Below are 26,297 nucleotides of genomic sequence, written 5' to 3'. Positions count from 1 at the left end.
AGAGTCTTGGGATCGAGCCCCACATCGGGATCTCTGCTCGGCAGGGATCCTGTTTCCTAACCCCTCTCTCTGCCTGTTTCTCTGCCTACTTGTGATCTCTGTCTGTCAAATAAATAAATAAAATCTTAAAAAAAAAAAATCTAAAGAGTAGAGGGGCACCTCAGTGGCTTAGTTGGGCATCTGCCTGCAGCTTGGGTCATGATCCTGGGGTTCTGGGATCGAGCCCCGGCATCAGGCTCCCTGCTCATCGAGGAGTTTCTCCCTCTCCCTCTGCTTGTGCTCTCTCTCTCTGTCAAATAAATAAATAAAATCTTAAAAAAAAAATAAATCTGTGCAATAGGGGTGCCTGGGTGGCTCAGTCAGTTGAACATCCAACTTGTGTGATTTTGGCTCAGGTCATGATCTCATGGGTGTTGAGATAGAGCCTTGTAGCAGGCTCTGAGCTCAGCAAAGTATCCACTTAAGATTCTCTCTCTCCTCTTATGCTGAGTGAAATAAGTCAAGCAGAGAAAGTCAATTATCATATGGCTTCGCTTACTTGTGGAGATAAGGAATAACATGGAGGACATTAGGAGAAGGAAAGGAAAAATGAATTGGGGTAAATCAGAGGGAGAGACAAACCATGAGAGACTGTGGACTCTGAGAAACAAACTGAGGGTTTTGGAAGCAAGGGGATTGGGGGTGACTGGTGAACCTGGTGGTGGATATTAAGGAGGGCACTTATCGCATGGAGCACTAGTGTGGTGCATAAACAATAAATCTTGGAACACTGGAAAAATTTAAAAAATTAAAATTAAAAAAGAAAAAAGATTCTCTCTATCCTCTCCCTCTGCCTCTCCCCCTGCTCATGCTCGCACTCTTTCTCTAAAATAAATAAATAAAAAATTTTTAAAAATCTGTACAATAAAGCCTGTTAAATTATCTCAATAAATTAACTTTAATAGGCCTATTTTCTATTATACTAGATTTAGAGTACTTAAAATTCTGGCAGAAGCATCTAGAATTGGTAGAAATGAAAGTGAAGCAGGTATTAGACTGTATACTCTTATAATTGTTATCCCAGGGTGCCTGGGTGGCTCAGTTGGTTAAGTGTCTGCCTTCAGCTCAGGTCATGATCCCAGGGTCCTGGGATGAGTCCTGCATCAGGCTCCATGCTCAGCAGGGAACCTACTTCTCTCTCTGCTTGTGCTCACTCTGATGAGGGAGCAGGAGGCTGGCTGAGGACAAAGCAAAAGCTTGGCGCCTTGCACCCCCTCTTCACCCTTTCCCCTCCATAAGTGTAGCATCCCTCAGGCAGCCCTGACTGCCATGAACAATAAGCAAATAGTTAACTTGCAGAGCTCACAATCCTGCTAGACAGGAGTCTCCCTTGGCTTACAAATGTTCTAAATCTCACTAACAAAGACGATTGATAGCAGGATTGTGACACCCCACCAAAAAGTCTCCCAAAGATCTTAATGTTAATGGCTGGTCTAAAGACAACATTGATCCAGCAGCAAGGGCAAGGCCTCCGGCAGGCCTGGAACATCCTGGCACCTTGTAGGCCCTCACAACCTGGGGCAGCAGCAGCTCTTCCTGCCCACGGGTCCTGTCCGCGTGCTTTAATAAACCACCATTTTGCACCAAAGATGTCTCAAGAATTCTTTCTTGGTCATCGGCTCCGGACCTCAGCCCACCAAACCTCACCTAGGTTCTAGAACTTCATCAACTCTCCCTGACAAATAAAATCCTTGAAAAAAAAAAATCTCATTCAAAAGATGTTACGCTAAAAATGTTTAAAAGCAGTACAGAAAAATTTGTTAACAATACAGACTCTAGAGCTAAAATGCCTAGGTTGAATCTGGGCTCTACTACTTACTAACTAGTTTGGCTTTCAGCATGATACCTAACCACTCTGTGCTTTAGTCTCCTCACCTATAATAATAGTACCTATCTCATTAGGGTAGTTAGTAATGATTAAATAAATCTGACATGTAAAGAACTTAGTGTCTGATATATAGTAATAGAATAAGAAGTGTTATCTAGCACTAATATTATCTATTATCTATCATAAATATTATCTAGCACTAATATTATTAATAATGCTATTATTAATATCAGTAATAGCACTGGCAATCAGACAGTGAATATGCTTTGGATTTAAATGTTCCATAAAGTAGAGATTACACTGTACGGGCAGACATAACCTAGGAAGAAAAAAGATCAGATTTGTCCCCCAAAGCTACTGGGCCAAAAATGGTTAAATGCTCGGGCCCTTTCCTGGGCTGTAGGAAGAAAATAAGCCAATGAGAGATAAAACCCAGCTTATGATAGAATAAGTTGAAAAAAAGGAAGCAATGAAAAGCTAGATCTGCTCTGATGAAAGAAGGCTGGGAGCTGGAAAGTAACAAAAAAAGGTTTTAAGAACTGCTCAGACAGTGGTATTTTCATCCAGCTAAATGATACCCTGAGGCCCAAACCTATTCCTCCAGCTCTTATTTGTATGACAAAGATGGGAAGCACAATGCTCAGCCCAAGTGTCAAAAGGAGCTATTAACGTCTTATTTACTCTGAGCCAGATTTATCCTGACTGGAAAAATGCTCAGCCTATAAAAGTATCTTACTTATCTCAGAACCATAAATGAGCCTTTCTCTTTTTTCCCTAAGTGCCTGTTGTATGGATTTATGAATTTCCTCAAAATACATGGGAGGGTTTAGAGAAAATTAGAATAATTTGTCTATAAATCAATGAGGCTAAAATAAAACTGTACAACAGTAGTAGCAAAAGCAAAGAAGTCAGATGAGCACTTCATTTGAGGTCACTGTAGAAATTTAAGCAACAGAGAAATAAGGGCCAACAGTTGGCAGAAAAGTAACTGAAAGGTCAGGGAGCCAAGGAAAAATATACCTTTAAGCTCTAGATTAAGAGTGTAAAGGTTTCTAAAACACCAGACTTTTCCTCGAGGAATTATACCCATTCACTGCAGAATAAGTAGGTTTGTTTTCCCTTATCTTGAAGATTATAATTGGATTTTGATGATTTTTGCCTTCTGAAAAAAGACTTCTGATAGTCTACAAAACATCTGTAGCATCAAATCCAACTCTTATAATTGGGTTAATGCATTAGATTTTTTTTTTTCTATTTTATTCTTTTCTTTGTCCCATAACTTTCCAGGGCTAATGTGTGTATTATAGTAATCCATATCCTTGCCTCAATTTTTTTCAACCAAGGATTAATTGCCTAATAGGGACAGTTGAAGCTCTTTTTTCTACTCATAAAACAAAAAATAACAAAATGAAACCAACTTCTTAAGATACCAGCTACATTTTAAAAAGTAGACTGATAAATATAATAAAATTTTGATGGTTACTAACGCTATTATGAGTCCATCAGGGTTTCACTGTATTTACTTCTATTTATATTGGGTAATTTTCACTAATAAAGTATTTTTTAAACTTTGAAAAAATACACTGGCAAAAACATCAACATAATTATCTCTTTTTTTTTTAACTTATTTGACAGATGGAGATCACAAGTAGGCAGAGAGGCAGGCAGAGACAGAGAAGCAGTCTCCCTGCTGAGAAGAGAGCCTGATGCAGGACTCAATCCCAGGACCCTGGGATCATGACCTGAGCTGAAGGTGGAGTCTTTAACCCACTGAGCCACCCAGGTGCCCAACATAATTATCTTTTCCAAAAAAAGCCATTTAATAATCACTTTCAAATATCTTATTATAATCAGAAGGGACTGTAATCCAATTAACTAGAATCATCATCTATTCTAATTAGCTCATCATCCTCAGAAAAGCAAATTCACCATATAAGCAAATGCTAGTGATACATCTGCAATAACAAAGAGTAAGTGTATTAGATAAAGAAAAGCTTCACTTAGAGAAAGGCTGTTCATAACTCAATGTTAAGAGTCTCAGAATACCTCAGCTGTGTGGGGCAAATGCATTGATACATACAGCTGCAACTCATACAGATGCGTGAAGCTCAAAAGTCCTGAGGCCATTTTAAATCTCAGTTTTACACACATTCATGGTTCTTTCACAGGCATATAGAAATCAGTATGATTCTACCTGCCATATGATCTAAAGAGACAGAAACAACCTTTTAACTAGAAGAAAGCAAAATAACCATTCACTTTTTTAGGGTATTTTCCTACCTGACTTACATCAGACCCAAAATAATCTCATATAATAATCATATTATAATAGCAATAATATTGTAATAATCTCATTATATCTATCCAGTATCTTTTATGAACAAAGTAAGGTACCTAGGAATTCAATCATTCCAGAGATGAAAAGTTATAATCAAATAACTTGCAGGTCATATAGCTAATTTTGCCCAAGGTCATCTTGGGCAAAAATCCATATAGTCAAATCTGCAGCTTAATGCTCTAATCATTTGAACACAGAGCAAATTTTAAGTCTAGTGGTGCTACAATGGATCATCTTCTGGATAATGTTTATTAATACTTATATCTTTGAAATAAAAATAAGAGCTAACTTTTTCAGACACTATCCTAGTATGCATTTTATATACATTATAGCATTGTGAATAGCTATAATCCTCACAATAGCTCTATGAAATACAGAATTCTCATTTCTAGATTAGGAAAATAAGACTTAGAAAGATTAAGTGGTTTGCCCAATCACTTACCCAGAAGACATTGAAACCAGAGTTCAAATCCAAGTCTATCAAAATTACCAAAAGAGAGCGCTTTCCTCACAATTTTATGTAAATACAGATTATATACGATATAGGTCAGTATGACTTATGGAGTACCATTTAAACCTTATTACATACATACATCCCACACCAATAATTAAATGGCTATGAATACTTCTAATTTTTTTCCTTTTTCTTCCCTTCTTTATTTGCCTTGGGTATATGGGCGGAAGTTCCTAGGTTCCTTGGAGGATAATGGAAGACAACTAATAATGGAAGATAATTAGGATTCCTTTTCTTTCAGGATAATTCAGAAGCAAATGTTTTAACTGTTACCATTTGCTGAAGCCTACTATGTGCCAAAGCTTTGCTGGGTACTTTATATATGTACCTCATATAAAATTCCTCATCACGAGATGCTAAGGGTCTTCCACTTAAAAGAATTCAAACTCTTGCTGGTTTTAATGGGCTTTAGTGATTGCTAATCTTTTTGTCCCTCCTCCCCTCACCCTGCCCCCACTATTTCAAAGTATTTGCAACCTCATCTTTGAGAAGAAAACCAAAACCTCTGATCCTCGGAAAGCTCTTAAAAGAGTAGCTATCATATTAACCATATGTAAAATATAAATATCTCAGTCACAGATATCTGATAAACATATGGAATCTAGTGCATAATTTATATAAATACTTGCCTCTGGAGTTGCTAATGCTTTCACAGCATTCAAATCAGATCCTGAGGAGAAAGTATTTCCTGCCCCACGGACAATGAGACCTTTCCCCTCTGTCCAATTTTCCAATTCAATCACTCTTTCCAGAAGTTGTAGCATCATAACACCTGCCAGAGAGATGAGGGGGAATCAAAGCACATAAGATACTGGAAAAAGATAAATAATTTAGAAACTATCAGGAGTCAGATAGGACTCTTAGATCCTACATTTTACAAATATAAACTGAATGTCTCTCAAATGTCTATTGTGGTGGTACCATGGGGTGTACACCAAAGAGGTATCCTTGACAGTCCCTACTTTCAAGTTTACAATATGTTAGTAACCTCTCTCTCTTTCTCACTGTCATAATTAAGAAATCACACAAATACATGGTTAGGCAGAAAATGAGAATACATCATACATGTCCTAGGAATAGGAAAATTAGAATGAAGAAAGGGTATGGTGGTAAGAAAAAATTATTTCTTAGGTAAGAGCCAAATATAGACCTGACTTCACAGTAGTATACATTATCTTAGTTAACAAGCTCAACAAGGATTATAAAATAAACAAGCTCATAACAAGAGTGATGCCTATATTCCTAGCTCAGATATAGGTCTGCCCCAGAAGACTGAGATATTAACAATCTATTGGGTATATGGTACATAAAACAAAGATAAGATTCCTACTCTACTCAAATAAGAACTATTATAAAAGGATGTTAGGTAAGGGACAGTACATATCATCTTGTTCCAGAGTTGACAAACTACGCTCTAACCCAAGGCATGCTATGAAAAGTACATTATAGGCCGCTAATAAGATACCTACCAACTACCAATTCTATGATTTACAGATTAAATTTTTACCTTAGTATCATCCCAAAATTCTACTGGAGTTTCTTTATAATGGACACATTTAAAATGGAAATAGCAGGAACTGTAATTCTTATACATGGTGATCTTCCAAGTTCACAAAGTTCATAATGCTATCAATGATTCAGTTTACTCTTTCCTCTGCTTAAGAAAATGCTTTAGAAGCCAATATAAAGATCATGACAGAGGATTAAAACCTGAAAATAAATCTGTACCACAAGGTTCTAAAACTTACTATATAAGCCCCATTAAACTATGTACACTACTTTGGAATATAAATCCCATGATATCAAGAACTATTATTCTTTTTGCCATTTCCTGAAGTAGCCAATAATGAAGTGGTTCTACAATAATGTTAATGCTATCGATTCACAAGTAACTAATGCAGCTATCCTTTCTAATGGCTAATTATGACCTAATTAAAATAGTAGCCCTACCCAAGGATGTCCTAGATGTTTTAGAAATATAGTTCTTGCTCTCCACAGATTTATACAGTCTAGTAGCTCTTTACAAAAACAAACAAACAAACAAAACAAAACAAAAACCACCGCGCATTTAGGCTAAGAATAAATCTATATAAGTAAATATGGTTCTTCAATCATCCCTAATAGTTAAGCTTCTAAAAAAGTAATGTTGGTTTTGAGTATGAGATATCTGTACCAGTACTTAATCTTTAACTCATCTTTTTAAACTTTGTAAACTAAGCATAAAAGTTGGAAGGAACCTTAATGGAGTACCTGGTTGGGTAATTTTCAAACCAGGGCCGTGGGGTTGCCAGCTCACTCATTTTCTCCCAGCTAACTCAATCAAACACCATTACCCAAATCAAAGCATCGCTGTTCATATTTGGTTTAAATATTAGCCATGAAATTAATATTTAGTAACATTTGAATGCTACTAATATAAATTATTTATAGCTACTCAGTAAATTAAAACTATTATTCTAGTCTAATTTTTGAGAGCAGTCTTACCTTTCTAATTTTACTTACCCTAAGCTAATATTAAAATTGGGTTTTATTCTCTATAGCAGCTTAGATGTAGTGTTATTCTTTAGCAAAAGAAATGTTTTATAATATACTGGCTTAAAGTATATTAAAATTAATTTCTCCTGTTTCCTTTTTTTATTTTACTTTTTAAAAATATGGCTACTAGAAATTTATTTTACATATGTGGATCACATTTATGTTCACATTATACTTCTCTTTTTTTTTTAAGATTTTATTTATTTGACAGACAGAGATCACAAGTAGGCAGAGAGGCGGGCAGAGAGAGAGGGGGCAAAGCAGACTCCCCGCTGAACAGAGAGCCCGATGTGGGGCTCAATCCCAGGACCTTGAGATCATGACCTGAGCCGAAGGCAGAGGCTTTAACCCACTGAGCCATCCAGGTGCCCCTGTGTTTGCATTATACTTCTATTACATAATACTAATAGACAGAGAGAAAGAGATCTCTGAATTATGCTGAAAGGAAGAAAAGTCATCTTTTGTTTTAAAGACCCACCACTGATCATTTACAAAGTTTACGGTCTATTGACTTTTGCCTATAGGTATGAAAATTTTTTATTGAGACATTTTTAAGCCCAGTATTTCAAATACTATAGTATATAATTTACCCCCCATGATTATGAGTGCATAACTGAAAAACAGAAATTGTCAAAGTCATCCTAACTGGGTAGTCAGCAAGGTTACTCATTAGCGCTTGCATAATATTATCAACCACCCATGAGGTACATCACTGACAAACAGAAACTGCCAAAATCACCTTGAAAAAAGTAGGAGTGCTAGACAATCAGCAGTGTTACTCATGAGCTCTGTCATAACTTAGTAGTGTAATTCAAATTTGAACTTTGGTGTTAACTTACAAAGTACCACATGTCCTGGACTTTTGGGTCCCTTAAATATGAAATTCATGCATGCCCAAGAATGCTACCTAGCAAATAGAAGGTATTTCCCAGTATCTAAGCGTCAGGAATGAGGCAACACATAGGCAAGGACAGTGTTTTCACTGATTATTGGAATTACATGGTTAAAATGACAGTCTTATTTCAAGTCACAGAAAAAACATTTTAACTAATTTCTTTTTTCATTTAAAGGTTTCTCTCTTCTGTTTTCAAAAATCTTTGAAAGCTCCTTCCCCTTGTCTCCCAGGGACATTAGCTAAACATAAACAAATGAAGTCATTACCTAGTCAGTAAAAGTCAATGGAAAAAATAATCAAGATTAATTTGCAAGTTTCCTTTCTATCAACATCCACATTAATGGATTTTTTTTAAAAAATTAAAATACAATTAGTAAAAAATGTTCCTGGTTCAAGTGACAGTTTTGAGTATTGAGTGTGAGTATGCATATTGTAACAGTATCACAACTTTGAAGAATTCTGTCACCAGAGTAGAGACAAAAATCATGTGATAACAGCTTAGATTTAGTGTCATTCTTTAGCAAAAGAAAAATCTCTATACCTGAGAAGGCATTCATTTTACTTGGATTATTCAGAGTAAGAATGCCAATGCCACTGTCTTCCTTCTGAAGGTCAACGGATCCACCAGGAAACTGCTGAAGTTTTTTTTTTAATTCTTCCTCATGGAACCCATGAGATGTATTATAAAGTGATACTCCCATCTGATGCAGTAATTTTTTCCTTACAGTCAAAGATGATGTCTTCAAAAGATTTCCAGCCATTTCTGGAAAACAGAAAAATATGCAATAGTCAAAGTGAACAGTTTTCTAATATTATATTTAACTGAGACTACTTCCCCACATTTTTTTTAATTTTTATTTTTTTATTAACATATAATATATTATTAGCCCCTGGGTATAGGCCTGTGAATTTCCAGGTTTACACACTTCACAGTACTCACCAGAGCACATACCTTCCCCAACATCCATAACCCAACCACCCTCTCTAACCCTCCTCCCCTTCAGAAACCCTCAATTTGTTTTCTGGGAATAAGATTTCTTATGGTTTTGCTCCCTCCCCATCCCATCTTGTTTAGTTTTTTCCTTCCCTACCTACCAATTTGCCTCTCAAATTCCTCATATCAGGGAGATCATATAATTGTCGTTCTGTGATTGACTTACTTCACTCGGCATAATACCATCTATTTCCATCCACATCGTCACAAATGGCAAGACTTCATTTCTTTTGATGGTTGCATAGTACTCCATTGTATATATGTAACACCTCTTCTTTATCCATTCATCTGTTGATGGACATTTAGGTTCTTTCCATAGTTTGGCTATTGTGGACATTGCTGATATAAACATTGGGGTGCACGTGCCCCTTCGGATCATTACATTTGTATTTTTAGGGTAAATACCCAGTAATACAATTGCTGGGTCATAGGATAGTTCTATTTTCAACTTTTTGAGGAACCTCCATGCTGTTTTCTAGAGTGGCTACACCAACTTGCATTCCCACTAACAGTGAAAGAGGGTTCCCCTTTCTCTGCATCCTCACCAGCATCTGTCCTTTCCTGACTTGTTAATTTTAGCCATTCTGACTGGCATGAGGTGGTATCTCATTGTAGTTTTGATTTGTATTTCCCTGACGCTGAGTGATGTGGAGCACTTTTTCATGTGTCTGTTGGCCATTTAAATGTCTTCTTTGCAGAAATGTCTGTTCATTTCTTCTGCTCATTTCTTGATTGGATTATTTGTTCTTTGGGTGTTGAGTTTGGTAAGCTCTTTATAGATTTGGGATACTAGTCCTTTATCTGATAGGTCATTTGTGAATATCTTCTCCCATTCTGTCACTTGTCTTTTTTGGTTTTGTTGACTGTTTCCTTTGCTGTGCAGAATCTTTTTTATCTTAATGAAGTCCCAATAGTTCATTTTTGCTCTTGATTCCCTTGACTTCGGTGATGTTTCCAGGAAGAAGTTGTTGCAGCTGAGATCAAAGAGGTTGCTGACTGTGTTCTCCTCAAGGATTTTGATCAATTCCTGTCTCACATTGAGGTCTTTCCATCCATTTTGAATCTGCATGTGGCTGTCCAATTTTCCCATCACCATTTGTTGAAGAGACAAGTCTATTTCCCATTGGACATTCTTTCCTGCTTTGTGAAAGAGCAGTTGACCATAGAGTTGAGGACCTATTTCTGGGCTCTCTATTCTGTTCCATTGATCTATGTATCTCTTTTTGCTCCAGTACCATACTGTCTCGATGATGACAGCTTTGCAATAGAGCTTGAAGTCTGGAATTGTGATACCACCAACTTTGGCTTTCTTTTTCAACATTCCTCTAGCTATTTGAGGTCTTTTCTGGGTCCATATAAATTTTAGGATTATTTGTTCCATTTCTTTGAAAAAAATGGATGGCATTTTGAAAGGGATGGCATTAAATGTGTAGATTGCTTTAGGTAGCATAGGCATTTTCACAATATTTGTTCTTCCAATCCATGAGCATGGAATATTTTTCCATTTCTTTGTGTCTTCCTCAATTTCCTTCATGAGTACTTTATAGTTTTCTGAGTACAGATTCTTTGCCTCTTTAGTTAGGTTTATTCCTAGGTATCTTATGGTTTTGGGTGCAACTGTAAATGGGATTAACTCCTTAATTTCTCTTTCTTCTGTCTTCTTGTTGGTGTATAAAAATGCAACTGATTTCTGTGCATTGATTTTATATCCTGACACTTAACTGAATTCCTGTACAAGTTCTAGCAGCTTGGAGGGAGTCCTTTGGGGTTTCCACATATAATATCATATCATATGCGAAGTGATAGTTTGACTTCTTCTTTGCTGATTTGGATGCCTTTAATTTCTTTTTGTTGTCTCATTGCAGAAACTAGGACTTCTAGTGCTATGCTGAATAGAAGTGGTGATAGTGGACATCCTTGCCGTGTTCTTGACCTTAGCAGAAAAGCTCTCAGTTTTCTCCATTGAGAATGATATTTGCGGTGGGTTTTTCGTAGATGGCTTTGATGATATTGAGGTATGTACCCTCTATCCCTACACTTTGCAGAGTTTTTTTTTTTTTTTAAAGATTTTATTTATCTATTTGACAGACAGAGATTACAAGTAGGCAGAGAGGCAAGCAGAGAGAGAGAGGAGGAAGCAGGCTCCCTGCTGAGCAGAGAGCCCGATGCGGGGCTCGATCCCAGGACCCTGAGATCATGACCTGAGCTGAAGGCAGCGGCTTAACCCACTGAGCCACCCAGGTGCCCCACTTTGCAGAGTTTTGATCAAGAAAGATGCTGTACTTTGTCAAATGGTTTTTCAGCATCTATTGAGAGTATCATCAAGTTCTTGTTCTTTCTCTTATTAATGTATTGTATCACATTGATTGATTTGCAGGATGTTGAACCAACCTTGCAGCCCTGGAATAAATCCCACTTGGTCGTGATGAATAATCCTTTTAATGTACTGTTGGATCCTATTGGCTAGTATTTTGGTGAGAATTTTCGCAACTATGTTCATCAAGGATACTGGTCTGTAATTCTCTTTTTTGATGGGGTCTTTGTCCAGTTTGGGGATCAAGGTAATGCTGGCCTCATAAAATGAGTTTGGAAGTTTTCCTTCCATTTCTATTTTTTGGAACAGTTTCAGAAGAATAGGAATTAATTCTTCTTTAAATGCTTGGTAGAATTCCCCTGGTAAGCCATCTGGCACTGGGCTCATGTTTGTTGGGAGATTTTTGATGACTGCTTCAATCTCCTTCCTGGTTATGGGTCTCTCCAGGGTTTCTATTCCATCCTGGTTCAGTTGTGGTAGTTTATATGTTTCTAGGAATGCATCCATTTCTTCCAGATTGTCAAATTTGCTGGTGTATAGTTCCTCATAATATGTTCCTGTAATTGTATTTCTTTGGAGTTGGTTGTAATCTCTCCTCTTTCATTCATGATTTTATTTATTTGGATCCTTTCTCTTTACTTTTTGATAAGTCTGGCCAAGGGCTTATTAATTCTTTCAAAGAACCATCTCCTAGTTTCATTGATTTGTTCTATTGGGTTTTTGGGGGGTTTCTATTTCATTGATTTCTGCTCTGATCTTCATTATTTCTCTTCTTCTGCTGAGTTTAGGCTTTCCTTGCTGTTCTTTCTCCAGCTCCTTTAGGTGTAGGGTAAGGTTGTGTATCTGAGACCTTTCTTGTTTCTTTAGAAAGGCTTGCATTGCTAAACCTTTTCCTCTCAGGACTGCCTTTGCTGTGTCCCACAGATTTTGAACCATTGTGTTTTCACTATCATTTGTTTCCATGAATTTTTTCAATTCTTCTTTCATTTCCTTGTTGACCCATTCATTCTTTAGCAGGATGCTCTTTAGCCCCCATGTATTTGGATTCTTTCCAAATTTCCTCTTGTGAGGAAATTCTAGCTTCAGAGAATTGTGGTTTGAAAATATGCAGGGAATGATCCCAATCTTTTGGTACTGGTTGAGACCTGATTTGTGACCCAGGATGTGACCTATTCTGAAGAATGTTCCATGTGCACTAGAGAAGAATGTGTATTCTGTTGCTTTGGGATGGAATGTTCTGAATATATCTGTGATGTCCATATGGTCCAGTGTGTCATTTAAGGACTTTATTTCCTTGTTGATCCTTTGTTTGGATGATCTGTCCATTTCAGGAAGGGGGCTGTAAAGTCCCCTATTATTGTATTATTGTTGAAGTGTTTGTTTGATTTTGCTATTCACTGGTTTATATAGTTGGCTGATCCCATGTTAGGGCATAGATATATAAAATTGTTAGATCTTCTTGTTGGAAAGACCCTTTGAGTATGATATAGTGTCCTTCTTCATCTCTTAGTATAGTCTTGGGCTTAAAATCTAAATGACCTGAAATAAGGATTGCCACCCCAGCTTTCTTTTGATGTCCATTAACATGGTAAATTGTTTTCCACCCTCTCACTTTAAATCTTGAGGTGTCTTTGGGTCTAAAATGAGTTTCTTGTAGACAGCATATTGATGGGTTTTGGTTTTTTATCCATTCTGATACCCTGTGTCTTTTGATTGGGGCATTTAGCCCATTTACATTCAGGGGAACTACTGAGAGATATGAATTTAGTGCCATTGTATTGCCCGTAAGGTGACTGTTACTGGATGTTGTCTCTGTTCCTTTCCGATCTACTACTTTTAGTCTCTCTCTTTGTTTCGAGCACCTCTTTCAAAGTTTCCTGTAGAGCTGGTTTGTGTTTACAAATTCTTTCAGTTTTTGTTTGTCCTGGAAGATTTTTATCTCTCCTTCTATTTCCAATAATAGCCTAGCTGGATATAGTATTCTTGGCTGTATGTTTTTCTCACTTAGTGCTCTGAATATATCATGCCAATTCTTTCTGGCCTGCCAGGTCTCTGTGGATAAGTCCGCTGCAAATCTAATATTTTTACCATTGTATATCACAGACTTCTTGTGCCGGGCTACTTTCAGGGTTTTCTCTTTGTCACTAAGACTTGTAAGTTTTACTATTAGTTGATGGGGTGTGGACCTACTTTTATTGATTTTGAGGGGGGGTTCTCTGCACCTCCTGGACTTTGATGCTTGTTCCCTTTGCCAAATTAGAGAAATTCTTTACAATAATTAACTCCAATATACCTTCTGCCCCCCTCTCTCTTACTTCTTCTTCTGGAATCCTAATTATTCTAATATTTTTTTGTCTTATGGTATCATTTATCTCTCAAATTCTCCCCTTGTGGTCCAGTAGTAGTTTGTCTCTCTTTTGCTCAGCTTCTTTATTCTCCGCCATTGGTCTTCTATATCACTAATTCTCTCTTCTGCCTGATTTATTCTAGTAGTAAGAGCCTCCATTTTTTATTGGACCTCATTAACAGCTTTTTTGATTTCACCTTGGTTAGATTTTAGTTCTTTTATTTCTCCAGAAAGGGCTTTTATTTCAACAGACACGGTTTCTCTATTATCTTCCATGCCTTTTTCAAGCCTAGCTAGCACCTTGATAATCATCATTCTGAACTCTAGATCTGACATATTACTAATGTCCATACTGATTAGGTCCCTAGCTTTTGGTACTGCCTCTTGTTCTTTTTTTTTTTTAAGTTGAATTTTTCCACCTTGTCATTTTATCCAGATAAGAATATGTGAACAAGAGAATAAAATACTAAAAGGGTGGCAAAGACCCCTGAAAAATGTGCATTAATCAAATCAATAGAGACCCCAAATCATGGGGAGAGAAGAAAGGGGGTAAAAAGAAGTTCAAAAAATTTTTTTAATTTAAAAAAAAACACATATATTTAAGACTGGTGAATAGAACAGAACTACCTACTTGATTTTGGGTATATTTTGGTCTCTTAGAAGAAACTACCTCCCAAAATTTTAATGAAAGAAACACACACACACACACACACACACACAGGTAAACACAATGAAGAAATGAAATAGGACTGTAAAGATGAAAATTTTTTAAAAAATTCTAAAAAAGAGTTGAGAAGTTGGTTGGAAAAAGAACGTGGAGAGAATTTGCTCAGGCTGGAGACTAAAGCCCTGTGCTAGATTTTGGGTATATTGATCTATTAGAAGAAGTGGTATCCCAAAATTGTTTAGAAGAAAAAAACCCTATATGTATACAAAAAATAAAGTTAGATACAATGAAGGATAAAATATGACTGGAATAATGAAGGTTCAAAAAGATTTTTTTTAATAAGAAAGGTATTGTTAAGATAAACTAGTTAAAAAACATTAAAAGAGGAAAAAGTAAAAGTTTAAAAAATTAGAATAAGAAAAAAATAAAATAAAAACAATTAACTAACTTTGCAAGACTAAAGAATCATGGGGAGAAAGCCATGAATTCTGTGCTTTGCTTTCCCCTCCTCTGGAATTCCACTGTTCTCCTTGATCAGTAAGTTTGATCTTGGCTGAATGTTCTTGCTGATCTTCTGGGGGAGGGGCCTGTCATAGTGCTTCTCAAGTGTCTTTGCCAGAGGCAGAATTGCACTGCTCTTGCCAGGGGTTGGGCTAAGTAATCTGCTCAGGTTTGCTCTTGGGAGATTTTGTACCCTGAACACTTTCCATAGAGCTCTGGAGGATGGGAATGAAAATGGTGGCCTCCCAATCTCCGGCCCAGAGAAGCCGAGAGCTGGGGGCCCCACTCCTCAGTGCGCCCTTGGAGAAAAACCCTCAATCACTCTCATCTCCCTGGTCTCCAGCCACGCTTCAAGCTCACCCGGCCTGTGCCTGAGCATTTCTGTCTAGGCACACAGTCCCATTTGGAGTCTTCAAACCCAGCAGATTCCTGCCTCCAGAGAAGGAAGATGAGTCTCCCCGGATCTGCCACTTGTGGGGTCACTGCTCAAAAAGCAGTGGCCGACTGTGCCATGGGTCACAGTTTAAGGTAATCCCAAGATGTCCCAAGCTGAGAGCTCAATCTTCAGCTCTGTCTCTGTAGCAGGCTTCCCCGCTCTAATACGTGTGAGCTTTGCTACACTCAAGGCACCCCTGATCCTTCTGTGACCCCATGGGGCCTGAGACTAGGCTGTTGTCGCAAGAGCTCCACCCCCGCTTAGCCCCTGGAGTGATGTCCCTCAGTGGAGCAGACTTTTAAAAGTTCTGATTTTGTGCTCTGCTGCTCTGCTGCTTGCCGGAAGCTGGCCTCTCCCCCCAAGGTCTATCTTCCCATCACTTCGCATTCACTCCTCTGCAAGTCCTACCTTTCAGAAAGTGGTCGATTTTCTGATTCTAGAATTGCTGCTTCAATCTAGAATCTTCTCTTCAATCTCTTGTTTGATTTGTAGGTGTTCGGAACGGTTTGATAACTATCTAACTGAACTCCTGCATCCTGATGCCCTCTCAGCCTGCTACTCCTTGCCATCTTGACTCCTCTCCTATTTCCCCACTTCTTAAAAGCACTCTGAGGAGAAGGTGGGTATGGAAATCTTTCCCTTTCCCCTCCTTCCCAAACCAAATAATTCACAAAGTATACCATTTCAGTCTATCACTGAGAGATGATGATGTAGTTACGGTACATTACTGGGATCAATACACTGGGAACGTTTACAAAAATGTTGCTATTCTGTGTTTAGCACCATCTCCTGCCTCCTGGAAAGTCTTTCTCATGATAGAAGCTCTTCTTCCTCCAACTCTTTAACTTTTGCAAAATCAAAGAATAAATTCAGTCCAATGTTCCCTTGGAAACAGTCTCTATGCAGGAATGCTACAGAAGCAATCCTACTCTCTAATAGAGATTTTATTCTCAGCATTATTCTTGCCTTCTGCAATACTTTCATAGGAAACCTGAAGAATATGGGGAAAGAAATAGGAACATGTGCATGGTTTCTTGCATTCACCAGCATTTTGTCACTGTTCTCTTCTCACTGTATATATACATCCCAGATAATCTCATCTCTGCCCATAAAAATTTTTGCCCTCTGTAAGCATTTTTGTTGACATAAAACATACTTTCAAAACAGTATACAAATCATAAGTTAATAGCTCAATGAATTTCACAAGGTAAATACACTCAAGTCAGTAACACCCAGATCAAGGAACAGAACGTAGAAGCTAAACAAAATGATACAAAGCTCAAAGGTCTGTTGTGTCTTCTCTCTGTCACAACTCCTTATAAGGATAATAAGTACCCTAACTTCTATACCCTAGATTAGTTTTTTGTTTTGAATTTTATACAAATTGAATAGTATATATTCTTCTGTGCCTGGTTTCAACTGTGTTTGTTACATCCATTATGGTTATTAAGTGTAATTACAGTCTAAATATTCTATTCCTCCCATTGTTGTGTTTTATTATATGAATATACCACAATTTATCTATTGTAATAGATAGATATACTTCTGTTGGCTATATCTAAAAGTGGAATTATTTTGTCTGGTTGCAGCTGACATATTGATTGTTAAACACTGAAGAATTTTGCAAGTTCGTTTTTTAAACCATTGGGGGCTTGAAACTGAGCATGGTGGGAGTATCAGCAAACTCTACATATCAATATTCACCTGTCTCTCTCCCCTCTTTCCTCTCTTCCTTTCTCTCTCTCTCTTTCCCTCTCTCTCTCTCTCTCACACACACACACATACACACATACACACACACACCCACAGCTGGATTTCCATTACTGAATCTGTTCATTTGTTCAACTTGAAAAGATACCAAAGAGTTTTCCAAAATGGCTGTACCAATATATACCAGTATTTCCACAGCTAGTGAATGTTCTAATTGTTTCACAATCTTACCATCACCTGCTAACATCTTTTTCTTTCTTTCTTTCTTTTTTTTTTTTTTTTCATTTTAGGCATTCTAAAGAGAAGTATGTCATTGTGGTTTCACTTTGCTTTTCTATGATGTCTAATGAAGTCAAGCTCCATTTTCATATGCTTACTGGTTACTTGTATATATTTTCTAAAGTATCTATTAAAGCTTTTTGCCCATTTTTTCTATTATTTGCCTTTTTATGATTGATTTGTTGGAATTCTTTAGTCTGTAGCATTTATTAAAACACATAAAACAACAAATCCCACATTACCATCTCCAGTAGAAACCTTATACCTGCGTACTCCTAACTCAAACAGAAATCTCCTTATTCCTCACCTCTAGATGTACACAACCTTCTCAAAAATCATCATCTAAACCTGAAGTCATACTTCTCCTAAAACCTGTTGCTCCTTCTTTATTTGTTCCCTTAAATATCTGTAATATCACCAACCTGCAGGCCACAGAAAAACATGTCTCCTTCCCCTCCTTCATTTCTCATATGCAACCTACCTGTAAAATATCTTTTTCCTTATCTTTCCCGTCCTTTATTCCTTCTATTATCAACATAGTTCAAACCTCATTATATAACATATATGTCACCAATTAGTTTCACACTACTCCTTAAAATGAGAGCTATCTCTGTAATCTAGTCAAATTATTCCAAACGTAGGGTTTTTCAGTAGCTTTCTAATAACAAAAGGATCAAGTCCAAAGCTCACTTTGATTGGGCCCTTATTGGTAACTTAAGTCTCTCCTAACATCTCTACACATAGTCTGTGTGGACACCAAACGACTAGAATTTCACAAATTTACCTTGCTATTCTATATTATTACATCCCCATATAATGCCTTTCCTTCCTCACTGACCTGGTAAGTCCCTAATCATCTTTAAAACCTAAATTCCTAAATTTGCTCTTATAAAGTGATTTCCTAAGCAGAGATAATTATTCCTTTTATTTATTCTATCTCAATGCATTATATGATTACATTTTAGCACATTTTACACATCATTTTAATTTTATTTTTCATTTGTCTTTCTCACCAGACAGGAAGCTTCCTAAGAGCAGTTCTCTGAAGTACATACCCTTTGTCACTAGGACCGAGTATAGTGCTCAACACAAACAAGGTATTTAAATGCTTAATGAAGAAAATAAATCATCAGGTTGCCAAATGGAATGTCACAAGTTTGTTTTTATACCTTTAGAAAGATCTCTAATATGTGAGTTATAAAATGATATCAGAAGCAGGTGGAGAACAGATCATCTAAAGATTACAATATGATCTCCCTTCTATTTTAAATTGTTTCACCTTCAAAGGGACATTCTTGTTAAAGTGACTCAGCAGAATACTTGTAACTGTGAAAGTATCTAAAAGTATTACACAATGGAACGCAATCCCCTAAACAGATATACTTTAAGAACTTAAGAACAGTATTTCAAAATTTTCTCATTAAGATGACTTTGAATACAATATGGAGGAGACCAAGATGTTCCTTAAACTCATCTAAAAAAAAAGTAAATAAAATATAATTCATATTAGACACAGTATGACCTAATGTGCTGTGATACATAGGAGAGGGTTTAACAAAAAAGAATGGTAGTGAGTTAGATGCTTGTTGTCTTTGAAAACAATATCCAAGAATAAGACCTTAATGCTATTCCTCCAATAAAAAAGGTGCCAGAAGTGCTGTGACTTTCAACTGCCACAGCTTTATTCTTACTAACAAACTCCTTATGGTCTTAACAGTTAATCCTCTTTCTTCCTACTGGAAGGGTACTCACTAGTATACATCAAGGCTAACAAATTGACATTTATTCTACATTATATGAGCTTAATTTGTCAGAAAACAGCCTCATATTTTAATACTCATGGATGGAGAGGCAATTTTTTTCCATTTTATTTTATTTTATTTCTTTTCAGTGTTCCAGCATCCAAGGCAATTTTTTTAAGTTTAATTCTGAAATGTTCCAAGATTTTTAAAAAATAGGAAAAAAAATATAACGAATACCCATTCCTCATTTTTAGTAAATGTTAACACTTATTCATATTGCCTTCAGCTCTTTCTTTTTATTTTTTTAATTTTTTAAAAGATTTTATTCATTTATTTATTTGCAAGATAGAGAGAGCCTGAGTGGTGGGAGAGGGGCAAAGGGAGAGGGAGAGAGAAAAATCTTAATCAGACTCTGCACTGAGCATGGAGCCTGACACAGGGCTCATTCCCAAGAGTCTAAGATCATGACCTGAGTTGAAATCGAGTCAGGCACTTAACCGACTGAGCCAGTCAGGGGCCCCCAACTCCTTCTTAAAAACAACAACTTTTCATTTCTGAAATTCTCTAACATTCACAAAAGTAGAAAGAATAAAATTTTCCAACATTCACAAAAGTAGAGAGAAGTACAGAGAATTTTTATCTCATAGCTTGAAAATCATCAACATTTTTGAAAACTTGTTTCATCTAACTGCCATCTCACATACAACACATACAATCCTTCTTTTGCTTCCCCTCAGTATTTTAAAGAAAATTTACAGGATAACTTTCAAATGTCTAAACACAAAAGCTGAGATCTTAGACCACTGGCAATCTAAGTAAGAAGCCCTTTCAGGCACTTCCTAAAAGATATTAAGAGCACCTCAACTGGGGCTCCTGGGTGGCTCAGTTGGTTGAGTGACTGCCTTCGGCTCGGGTCATGATCCTGGAGTCCTGTGATCGAGTCCCCCATTGGGCTCCCTGCTCGGCGGGGAGTCTGCTTCTCCCCCTGACCTCTTTCCTCTCATGCTCTCTCTCTCTCTCAAATAAATAAATAAAATCTCACACACAAAAAAAGAGCACCTTAACTATAACAAGTTCTTTGAACCCAGAAGTTACTTGACCTAGAAGTGGAAGTTAGCACTCTGGAACTTAGTAAAATTTTTCTTAGAATCTCTGTCATTTATATTCAACTTGAACATTCATCTGTCCATGCAAAAGCTTTCAAAATTATTTCTAACAACTCCTGGGATTATTCCTAACAGGGTTAAGATTTCAAGGATCCTAACCAGAATCAAATTCTTTTAGATTTTTATCAATTCATTCCTAAAACTTATAGGAAAAGAGGACCAGGGAAAGAGGCTCTACTTATTGTAGTTTAGGCTATAGTAGATCTAGGCATTGTCTCTGCATTCTGGAATAAAAATGACTAGAAATTTAAAAGAAAATATGCAGGTTAAGTGGAAAGGATGCGAAGTGCTCACATGCATGGAAATAAGCAGACAAGTGTTTATTTAGAACAGAACATGTCCAGGGCATCTGGGTGGTTCAGTCAGGTAAGCATCCCACTTTTGGTTTCGGCTCAGGTCATGATTTCATAATCACATGATCTCATGACCTCTTGGGTTGTGGGATTGAGTCCCGGGTTGGGAGCAGGGAGTCCTCTTAAAAGATTCTATCCCTCTGCCAACTTCCCTCACTCCCTTCCTCTTCCTCTCTCTTCCTCTCTCTCTCTCTCCCTCTCAAAAAAACCCAGACATGTCCATGCTCCTTTCCTCCCCTGCCCAAAAAGTGACTATTTGTCTGTGGCTATAGTTATTAACATTAACCTATCAGTAAAGAATAATAAAAGCACAAGGGGCCCACTTATGGACTATAAGTAATACTGGTCTGAGTCAAAGTGACGAAACAGTACCCAGTAAGCAACCAAAGTAGTCAAAAGTTACAAGTTGCAAAATAAAATATCTAAGTACTTAAAATGACGTTTAATACCTTCACCTGAGGCCAATTTTAAACTCCTTTTCCAAAACTCATATAATATGCTTACTTCTATACCACTCTCCCATCCCACCACTAGTCCTATCAGATTAGAAAATGATACAATTAAGATGACAGATTCTATAGTATGAATTAGTTTTAACACATGTAAAGCCTCTTGAAGATATTGAAACCTAAAGGGAATGCTTATCAAACATAATCCTGTATTATTACAGGAAATCTTCGGTTAACTTAGGAGATATTGCAAGATTTCTGAAATAAATTTCTTTTTTTTTTTTTTAAGATTTTTTTTATTTATTTGACAGAGAGAGAGATCACAAGTTGACAGAGAGGCAGGCAGAGAGAGAGGGGGGAAGCAGGCTCCCCACTGAGCAGAGAGCCCAACGCGGGGCTCGATCCCAGGACCCTGGGACCATGACCTGAGCCAAAGGCAGCGGCTTAACCCACTGAGCCACCCAGGCGCCCCATCTGAAATAAATTTCAAAATGAACAAAAGAATCCAATTATAACAAAGAAATACGTAATGATGCAGAACAAATGCAGAATAAATTTATATTATAGATGTTCCCACCCCCTGTATTAGTGTAATAAAAGGTACTTGATTGGTACTACATAAAATTATTGGACAGATAGGAAAATTACATGATACCGTAAAACTGAAGAAAATGAGGCAATCTCTAAACGTTGACAATTACTACTACATGCTATTGGCATTGCTGTAAACAATCATTCATTTGAAATAAATCATTTTCCTGAAAATATTACTGCATGTTATTGCCTATATCTACCTTATTTCTTTCCTTTTCATAGCCCCAGTTCTCAAAACTTAAGCCTGATTCAAAAGCATAGGTGCCTGCTTTTCCAAAGGAGAGTAAAAGCTCTGTCTATGGAAAGGAAGTACCTCTATAATTATGGTCATTAGTTATCTAACATCACTAAAAATAAGCTATTCTGGTCAAATGAACTAATAATCTTTAACTGAAAGCAAAACTGTCCTGGACAAGGACAAATCCTTTTGTTGAAAGTATTCTTGATCTCAAGTACATAGAACTGCAATGTTAAATATTTCAATTAATTTCAATATATTTTCATTTATTTTTAATAAGTGAATTGTATACGTCAAATGTACACCCACAGAAGTATAAATCTATGTACACATTTTCAAAGAGATTGAAAAAATTTAAAATAAGGTGGCTTCTCAGGACTTGAGCATGAAACTGAAGAGGAAATAAAGTAATAAAGGTAGAAAATTTAGGTCTATGGGAAGTGGGACTGGGGAGGAAAACTTCAAAAATAAAATGTTATTACTAAGTATGAAGTGGTTGTGAAAAAACACAAGGATTTGGAGGCTTCCTAGATTATCACCCATATGTAAATATCAAGTTGCCTCAAGATCTCTTGAGCTGGCAAAAGAAGCCTATGCTAAAAATCTCAGGATTTATTGAGAATGACAAGGATTGGGGCTTGAAAAAAATTTAACAAAACCAGGATCTTCACGACAAGATGTATTCATGTTCATAAGCTCCAGCCATGTGAATAATTTCTCATCTCCAACAGAGGAGGGATAGAAGCAGAAAAATGTTCTTTAGCCTAGAAAGTTAACCTATAGCCTTCACAGTTGTGATAAGGATCAAATCTGCACTGATAGCTACATTCTTTTTTTTTTTTTGGTAGCGACATTCTTAGGGTGTCTCGAGACTGCCCAGATCTCTCACTGATAGTTAATGTTGAATTTAATGATAAGCACGAGAGAAACCTTGCCACAGAAGTTTTATGACTACAAGCAGAAATTCAAAGAAGACATTTATGATCTAACACACCTGCCCCACATGTCTCCTCCTCCTTGAGCACTAAGCATGTAACCACCAACTTCATAGAGTAAAAGTGTAGTAGCTCTTTCTGCCCAAGGGTCCCCAGTCAGTGCTACTTAAACTAAGTTACACCATACACAGCTCAAGAATTCTTTTTTGAACATTATGCTCCACCACCAGGCAAACCAACCACTGGTTTTTTTCACTCCCCTTTCATTACTCTTAGACCCAAGTTCAGGAGTCAATGTCCATTGGAAAAATAGTGAAATATACCAAAATGTACCATTCAAAATGAGTTGTAATGGGAACAGCCATCTTTCAGTAATTTGCCAAAAGATCAACACAAAGGAAAAGAGGAAAAGACAGCCACAGTCCATTCCCTAGGCTTTTAGAAAACCTGGAGTTGCCTTTGGCCACATACATGCAAATCTTTAAGAAAGGTCATATGGTAACCATCAAGGGGATGGGCACTGTTCAAACAGGAAAGCCCCCACAGATGTTACCATAGCAAAACTGGAAGAGTCTACAATGTTATCTAGCATGCCTTTGGCACTGCTGTAAACAAACAAGAGCAAGATACTTTTTTTTCTAAATTTTTTTTAAAGATTTTTTTTAATTTATTTATTTGATAGACAGAGATTACAAGAAGGCAGGCAGGCAGAGAGGCAGGCAGAGAGAGATGGAGAAGCAGGCTCCCCACTGAGCAGAAAGGGCCCAATGGGGATTCGATCCCAGGACGTGGGATCATGACCCGAGTAGAAGGCAGAGGCTTTAACCAGGCGCCCAAGAGCAAGATTCTTTCTAAGAGAATTCATGTATTGAGCACATCAAGCATTCAAAGAGCCAAACAGCTTCCTGAAGAATGTGAAGGAAAATGATCAGAAAAAGAAGGAAGCCAAAGAGAAAGGCGTTTGAGTTCAACTGAAGCATCAGCCCGCTCTACCCAGAAAAGCACATTTTGTAAGAACCAATGGACAGAAGCCTGAGCTGTTGGAACCTATTCCTTATGAATTCATGGCATGATGTGTAAAAAAAATTTTAAAAATCTCAAGACTGTTTAAAAAAAAAAGGAGTTGTGACACCTTCTTTGCTTCTCTAAGGACAAATTTTGACAATATTAGCAATTAAGATATTTTAAAACAGGATAGTAGTCTTCATCAAATTATTTAAAATAGGCAATAATTCCTTTCTAAGAAATAAAAAAGGACTTGAGAGGTACCTGCCTGGCCCAATTGGTAGAGCATGTGACTCTCAATCTCAGGGTCACAAGTTCAAGCCCCACAATGGGCATGGAGCCTACTTTAAAAAAAATAAAAATAAAAATAAAAGGTTGAATAGTTCCTTTGCATGGAAATGACACCTATGTATATAGGTTTTGATGGCCAAGAAATTCACAGACTGGGATCTTAGTGCATAAACATACATACATATGATAAAAGCATTTGGTAAGATATAATTGGTAACAATTAAATGGTATTTATTGAGTTCTGACTAGTGACTAGTTGCTAACTGTTTCAAGAAGAAAAAAAAAGTAACCTTACCCTAACTTACCCTAACCTTATCTAACTTAATTTTTTTTTTTTAGTTTTATCAAGGAAACAAAAAGATGCACACAAAAAGCAAATATACTTCAACTATCTAATCAAAACCAGAATAAAGTTCCTCCTTTTAGTAAGCTCTGTTAGAGATTTACAACATACTTAAAATATAGTCTTGACATCATAAAAGGATTTTTTTTTCCTTCACCAGTAAACTTTCATCATGAAATCTAAGCATTTTCCAGAGCACCTAGGTGGCTCAGCTGGTTAAACATCTATCTTCGAGTCAGGTCATGATCCCAGAGTTCTGGGATCAAGTCCCACACCAGGCTCCCTGCTCAGTGGGGAGTTTGCTTCTCCCTTTTCATCTGCTCCTCCCCTGCTCATACTCTCTCTCTCTCTCTCAAATAAAATCTAAGAAAAAGAAATCTAAGGATTTTCTATAGGCAAAAAAGGATCCAATGACATTAAATCACCTGCAAAAAGTTATGGTATTTTATTTCCTTCATTCTTTCCAAAGTTTAAAATTCTAAGGAGAACCACAACAAAAATCAGGCAATATTCCAGGTCTCCTGGACAGTAACCGAAAGAAAACATAAACTCAGGCTTGCTTTTCTTTGTAGTGCCTTATGGCCAAAATATTGGCAGAGGGAGCCACCCTTAAATACTCTCATCTTACATATTTTCAGAGTGTCATTTCTTCAGAAGATTATGTTACTGCTTATCTATTAGCATGATTGTATAGTTCCACTCCCCTCCATGAAACAAATCTAAAAGAAAAAAAAAAATAAAGTCCACATTTCTTTTTCACAATTAAAGCTTACCTTCTGTCAAATTTTAAAACAATAAAAATGCTCTCAACCAAAGTTCTCACTCTATTTTTCTTGAAATAAATACTTATTTTTAAATAAATTATCAATTTATAAAAACCTTTAAAACTTTAGACATAATTCCATGTAACTCCATAGCTAGAACCACAAGCCTTTTGAATGGACAGTAAAATATTTTGTACATATGCTATTTAATTAAATCAAAGTATTTATGAGATGGTTATAAAACTATACACACTATTGTTCATATACTACTTCTAGAAAGTATTATTACATTTATTTCCTGATTTGAAACTCAGGTCATCTGGCCAGTATGAAAATAAATGAAGATATTATGAAGAAAGCTATTGCCTGAGTCACCTAACACACACTAAAAAAGTTAGGTTTCAGAAAACACGTGTTTTTTTTTTTTCTTAACCTAGGTAAGGGATACACACTTATTTTCTTTGTTGTTTCTTTATTATTGTTCTTTAAATTCTTCTTATGCATTTTTCACTATATGTATGTATACAATATTTCTCAATTTTTTTAAAAGATTTTATTTATTTATTTGACAGAGAGAGATCACAGTAGGAGAGAGGAAGGGAAGAGATCACAGAGAGAGGAAGGGAAGCAGGCCCCCCGCTGAGCAGAGAGCCCGATGTGGGACTCTATCCCAGAACCCTGAGATCACGACCCGAGCCAAAGGCAGCGGCTTAACCAACTGAGCCACCCAGGCGCCCCTCAATTTTTTTTTTTTAACTGAAGGATATCATTCCAAACTTTGGGGGCTGCCTCTGCCTTTACCAATAATCTCTCCCAATCTTCTAAATGGCCATTTTCAAAACTAGTTTCCTAAATACTCTTTCTCTACATTGAAGATAGCAAACAGAGAACACACAGCCATAAAGATACTATACTAAACAAAGAACACAGTGGCCACATAGTCTGGCAGGTCTGACAACTACTAAAGAGTCCTTATTGAAGTACCTTAGAGAATTAGAAATGAAGCTCCTCCCTCCATGA

General features: G+C 36.8%; 1 protein-coding gene and 1 pseudogene across 7 annotated transcripts in view; one reads left to right on the top strand and one right to left on the bottom strand.

Moving 5' to 3' along the window:
- The window catches only part of ECHDC1 (ethylmalonyl-CoA decarboxylase 1), a 68,721-nt gene that overhangs the window by 38,139 nt on the left and 4,285 nt on the right, over positions 1 to 26,297 (bottom strand). For 3 of the 6 annotated variants that reach the window (XM_082729891.1, XM_082729895.1, XM_082729896.1), the window contains exons 2-3: positions 8,875 to 8,912; positions 5,349 to 5,491 (exon numbers count right to left, since the gene is read on the bottom strand). In XM_082729891.1, the coding sequence (XP_082586017.1) occupies positions 5,349 to 5,491; positions 8,875 to 8,912 (181 nt within the window). Of the gene's footprint in view, positions 1 to 5,348; positions 5,492 to 8,690; positions 8,913 to 26,297 lie in introns of all 6 variants that reach the window. The other 3 variants (XM_082729894.1, XM_082729893.1, XM_082729892.1) reach the window with 1 other exon arrangement.
- LOC309865138 (large ribosomal subunit protein eL21 pseudogene) lies at positions 23,388 to 23,970 on the top strand (annotated as a pseudogene). Its single transcript has 2 exons — positions 23,388 to 23,454; positions 23,748 to 23,970. The product of its transcript is annotated as a large ribosomal subunit protein eL21 pseudogene (transcript).

Source organism: Mustela nivalis (assembly GCF_964662115.1).
Source record: "Mustela nivalis genome assembly, chromosome: 5".
NCBI lineage: Eukaryota > Metazoa > Chordata > Mammalia > Carnivora > Mustelidae > Mustela > Mustela nivalis.
The sequence above is the reverse complement of the archived record's forward strand: the minus strand, read 5'-3'. Positions and strand labels throughout refer to the sequence as shown.